The sequence below is a fragment of the Pyrus communis genome, chromosome 4, assembly GCF_963583255.1.
Source record: "Pyrus communis chromosome 4, drPyrComm1.1, whole genome shotgun sequence".
NCBI classification, from domain to species: Eukaryota; Viridiplantae; Streptophyta; class Magnoliopsida; order Rosales; family Rosaceae; genus Pyrus; species Pyrus communis.
Genome location: NC_084806.1, coordinates 24,328,817 through 24,334,448, shown reverse-complemented (window position 1 = coordinate 24,334,448; position 5,632 = coordinate 24,328,817). Strand labels below are relative to the sequence as shown.

Below are 5,632 nucleotides of genomic sequence, written 5' to 3'. Positions count from 1 at the left end.
TAGCAGATCACTTTGATGTAGAAGTTGCAGTTCTTGGCCTTAGAATAAGAGAGTTTCTCATCACCTAAAACAAAGGTTGACAATTACAACTTCCCAAACATAATGAGAGATGCTAAAACACAAAAAATGACTCTAAAACATTGCCACTGGAAGTTTCTTCATTAAGGCTTGCTCTTCCAATTTGTTTTGCAAGCTTTTTAGCTTCCTCCCTCATCAAGTATTTTGCTTGTTTAATAGGATCCACTGGCTCCTGTAACAAACTATAAAGTTAGTTTAAGGTTGAATCAATTTAGTTCATAATTAACTCAATGAATTAAGATGTACTAACCTTGCAGTTGACTCTTGTATGCCCCTCTTGCCCACAATTTCCACATGATAAATTGGTGTGGTATCTTTGGAGTTTGTGGAGATTTGGATTTGGTTTTTTATCAGGTCCCTTCTTTCTATTTTTCTTTGGTCTCCCAAGTTGCTTATGGTAAATGGGAGTCATTAGAGGAGGGTCCCCAGTTCTTTGCCACTGGTCTTGGCTAGGCATCGGCTCAACTATGTGCCTATAGGTTCTCATGTAAGCTTATTTTTTTGAGTAATCATCAACATAGTCTGTAGGATTGCCATGGAATCTACTAACTGCAGAACAAGCATATTGGCAAGGAATCCCAGAAATATCCCATGATCTACAACCACAAGTGTGGGCATTCAAGTTAACCACAAACACCCTTCTATGTTCTTGCCGGACTTGAAACTTATTTTGCCCTGCATGCTTTGAAATGCACCACTGCCCCTTTCTTTTGTTTTCTTCCGAAACTTTGGTCGCTCTTGGACCCAATTGATCATGCCACTTTTCTATAGATTCTCTCCTTGATGCCATTAATAACATGATGTACATTTTGACTCTTTCCAACATCGTTAACACAAGTTTGTCTCTAGCATTCAAAATGGACCTGTTGAATGCTTTTGATAGGTCATTTAGCAGGATGTCACACTTAAACTCCGCCCTGAAGTGTGATCTAGCCCATTGACTTGGATTCCTCTTAGATGGCCATGTATGTGAAGGTTCATGTAAGTTAAGCATCCTCTTCATCTCGTCAAACCAGGGTAGTGTAGTAGCTCTTGCTATGGATTCCATTTGTAGCTTTAATGTCAAACCCTTATGATCCTTGTTGAAATTTGCATATAAGTTCTTAAGGCAATGCCTATGTTCTGCATTTGGAAATAATTGATCTACAACATCAATTAACCCTTTTTGCTTGTCCATCATAAAAACGTAGCTATGACTGTTCTCTATCTTCAAATCTTCTCTCAAAATCTCCAAAAACCACTTCCAACTGTCATAGCACTCTGACTTAGTTATTGCATTCTCCTAAAATTGACCTACATCCCATTGGGCAGTTGTGAGCTTTGATTGAAACCACTTAGCCAAGTATGGAGCATTGGCATGGATGTTTTGGTTGCCCATCCCACAAGTATACTTGTCCACAAATGTTTTCACTTGTAAATATGTAAACTTATTTACATTAGCAGCAAGAATGAGAAAGGGACACCCAATAACACATATGATCTTGACCCTTGTCTTATCATTTTGCTTGAATCGAAACTGTCTACCAATAAGAACAGAATGCCTTCTTGCTACTTCTCTAAAAACCTTAGCACTTTGAAATCTTAAACCCATTTCAAACTATGGGTTTTTCATTTCCACATCAGGTACAAAGTCTCTCCACTTGGGTAGGGCCTTGTTCTTTTCACACCCACAATGTTTGCTTCACTCTCACTTGAATTTGATGAGGTACTGATTCTTGGATCAATAGGGCCTTCTCCATCGAACTCCTTATGTATTTCTAAGTTTTCTGCATTGTCACCTTCAACATGGTCCACGTAACCTTCAAAAACCTCTTCATCTTTCTCGTCTTTAAGTGTTATGTCATCTTTCTCATTTTGTTCATACATTGAGTCTTTAAAAACCTCTTCATAATCTTCATCACTGTCGTTGTCTTCAACATCACCATAATCATTTACTTGTTTTCCCTTGCCCTTAGGAGATTTAGGGCCATTTTTCTTGTCTTTCCCTTGCTCTCCTTTAGCTTTGTTACTCATATTTTCAGATTCACCTTCATTTGCTTCTGCACCATCCTCCTCATTATTTACTTGAATTTTTAAGTCCTAAAGATAATCATTTTCTTCTTCATCAACAATGTTATCTTCTTTTGCAGCTTCTCGTGGCTGAGACTTCACATAAAGCTCTATGATCTTCTGCTTGCTAGGTGTATAGGAATATACAACTTGTAGCACTTTTGGCATCCTCTAATAACTCAACCAATTTTTTCGTCTTGAAATTTACTGCATAAAATGAGCAGAATCCACTCTCTCCCGCTTCTTAGCTAACCACTTCATTTCTACCATTGACATGTAGTCCCCCAGACAAAAGTTAATATGTATGTACCACATCTATATTCCCACTTGAGACCGTCTTTAGTCCCCCAGACAAAAGTTAATATGTATGTACCACATCTATATTCCCACTTGAGACCGTCTTTATCTAAGTGTATAAGTTCACCACCATGCACTACCTTCAAAGTGAAGATATCAACATCATCTAGAAAAGCACACAATCAAATGTAGCATAAAAGTTACAAATTAGAAATGGATTAGTGTGCTTTCGCTAACATATATACAACATAATTTAAAAAGGCCTAATTATAGTTTATCCATATGTGATTGTTATAATTGTTCTTTATAGTGTAGTGGCTCTGTTTTTAAGAGTGTTGCTTTGTCTCTACTTCACATGAAAATGAGAGCCTTTCAAAAGGCTGCATGCAACCACACATAGAACCGTACCTCACCAACCTCACTAAACCCTTTTAACCCAACAGTCAAACAAATGCACTCGGACAAGCACACAGGGACCACAAGCTTATTTTATATCCTGAGATCCCAAATTATCTATTCTAAAATTGAGGAGCAATTGACTGTTCATTCCGCTACAGTCAATTGTTTGCCTCTTGATTTCATCTTATTTACAATAAAAACCATGAGATTTGGGCTGGGTTTGAAGGGTATTTATTTGAACTCAGAAGGGTAATTTTGTCCGGAGGATTTAGGACAAATTACTCCTTCATTTCACCTTATTTGCAAGAAACCCATTATATGTGGGCTAGGTTGGAAGGGCAATTTTGTCCTCTCGGTTTTGAGTAAATTTAGGGGTTGGCGTGTAGAGTTTCATTTGATGTCCTTCAATGAGAGTTTCGGGGGATGGAAACTCTGATAGAGAGCGGAAGAAACAGAAAGAGAGAGAGAGAGAGAGAGAGAGATGCCGATGGGAAGAGAGCGCAGGGGAGAGGTATGGGTGATGGATTTCAAAAGTGGGAAAGTGGGTTTTGTCTTCTTGGTTTTGACTAAATTCGGGAGTTGGTGTGTACGGTTTCATTTGCTGTCCTTCAATGAGGGTTTCGGGGGGATGGAGACTCTGACAGAGAACGGAAGAAAGAGAGAGGGAGAGAGAGAGAGAGAGAGAGAGAGAGAGATGACGATGGAAAGAGAGCGAAGGGGAGAGGTATGAGTGATGGATTTCAGAAGTGGGAGAGTGGGGATGGTCAGAGAAAACCATACGGGTCGTCCGGATCTACTGCTGCATGCCTGGATTTCGAAAGATAAGTGCTTTTTAAAATTTTTTTTTTACTATCAGCTTAGATTGTCATCGTTTCTGCCTTTTTGTTGTGGATTATTTTCGAATTTTTTAGTGTGTTAGGTCAGATTTTGGGGGAATCATCAGAGATATTAATTTCCCTTATTTGTTTTCTTTTCTCTCATTTTGCACATTCATCTCTCTTTATGCCTGTTTGTTCTCTGTCTTAAGGTCGGTTGTTTTTTTTTTTTTTTTTTGGGGTTTTTTGTGTGGCTTTTTTTTTTCTTTTTTCTTTTCTTTTTTTTTTTTCCAGGTTATAGATCTAATGCTCTTTTGTATACCAATCTTGGTTTTGTTTTTCTTGGAAAATTGTTTTTATCCAATTGTGGATTCGTGGGTTTTAATTTCTATGGTTTGTTTCAGGTTGCAAAGCAGGAGGTTCTCACCTGAGGATTCAGTTTAAGGTACTGTTATTATTATTATTTTTAGTTCTTAGAATTTAATGTTTCGAACTGATATGATGATTTGGTTGTGAAATGTGGGATTTCTGTTCGGCTTCTGTTGCGTATGTGATGTTCTCTGTTTTTATTACTGAGTAGGGATTCCATGTATTTTAGGTCTCTAGAAAACACCTCTTTAGTTCTACGGGAGGAACTAAATAACACATTGGTGGACTTGCGGATGTTTTTGGAAATACAAGAATTTTTTTTAGGACTAAAGTTATATTGGTTGTAAAATGGTCTTACAAGATGATTGTCTTATTATATAAACTGCATTTAGTTTCGATATGGTGAGAAAACTAATTAAACTGAATCTTGGTGATGATTTTGTTCTTTGGAAGTTGTTATCAAGCGATTCAATTTAGTTGCTATTTGTGTTTATGCTTCCAAGCTCGGTTTTTGAGAGGTTTTTGGTCACGGAATTATTTTTGTGTTTATGGTTCATGTATGATTAAAGTTTTTCTGTAGTTTTATATTGGGTTGCGAATGTTTTTGGAAGTACAAGAATTTGTGCTTTTGTGGATGTGAAGAATTTGTGCGTGCTGAGCTTGATAATGAGTCGCCGATAGATAACAGCGTTGAAATTTATCGGAGTTTAGAGTGTGTACATTGAACTCTTTAACTCAAACCCATAGAGATCTCTGAACTCCGCACCAAAATCTAGTGACCATGATATGGACACTTGGACACCTACGTGTATGTAATTTATTGTAAATATGTTAGTCATTGTAAATGTGATTATAAATAGATTTTCACATGTATGTATATATGCTAGTCATTATAGTTTCTGGTATCTTTTTGCTGAAATTGTTTTGGTCCCTCCTACAAAGCCCTGATTTCTGCTATTAATTGTTGCTGAAATGTGACTTTTCCTATTAGTTTTTTACCCTTCATATTTATGCTGCTTTTGGATTCCATTCGAATTAAATAATGTAGTTAAACTTGATGTGAATTCTCCCTGCAACAGTATCCTCAAATTTTGCTATATCCTCAAATTTTTTATGGTGTTTGTTGTGTATTTTGATGCATTTTCTAATTTTTCCAATGTTTTATAAACATACGAACAAAAATAAAAGAACAAAAACCAAGCCCATGGATAATCTTTATTTCTCGATTCTTCTAGGCGGAGGACAGTAGTGCATAAACTCTTTTTCTAATTATGCTATATATGGAGTCTATTATTAATCGAATTTTTTCTCATGTGCATAATAGTTCACATGCATGGTAATAAAAACAAATGTCATTGCATAAATATTTTTTCCTTTGCATGCCTTGCCTTGCTTCAACTTTGCCTTTGACCATCATCAAACATAAAAAAACTGCCCTGATTCTTGATTCCTAATTTGACATGCATGACAACCATAGGGATGAATGAGAGAACGAAAGGGTCTCATCCTCCTTTAAGTGCTTGAATAAGTGCTATTCATAAGTAGTCTCTCTCAATGAACTACAAATAATTCAGAAAAAAAAATTTTGTAACTTACATACTTAATAAAATGAGTATAAGTAGTCT

General features: G+C 36.5%; 1 protein-coding gene across 1 annotated transcript; it reads right to left on the bottom strand.

The window, feature by feature from the left end:
• Positions 1-571: 571 nt before the first annotated feature.
• On the bottom strand, positions 572-2,091 carry LOC137732861 (uncharacterized). The gene is made up of 2 exons (XM_068472121.1): positions 1,706-2,091; positions 572-1,325 (listed from the first exon to the last, which is right to left on the bottom strand). Exons 1-2 carry the CDS (start codon positions 2,089-2,091, stop codon positions 572-574), a joined length of 1,140 nt encoding a protein of 379 aa, XP_068328222.1.
• Between the last annotated feature and the right edge of the window lie 3,541 nt (positions 2,092-5,632).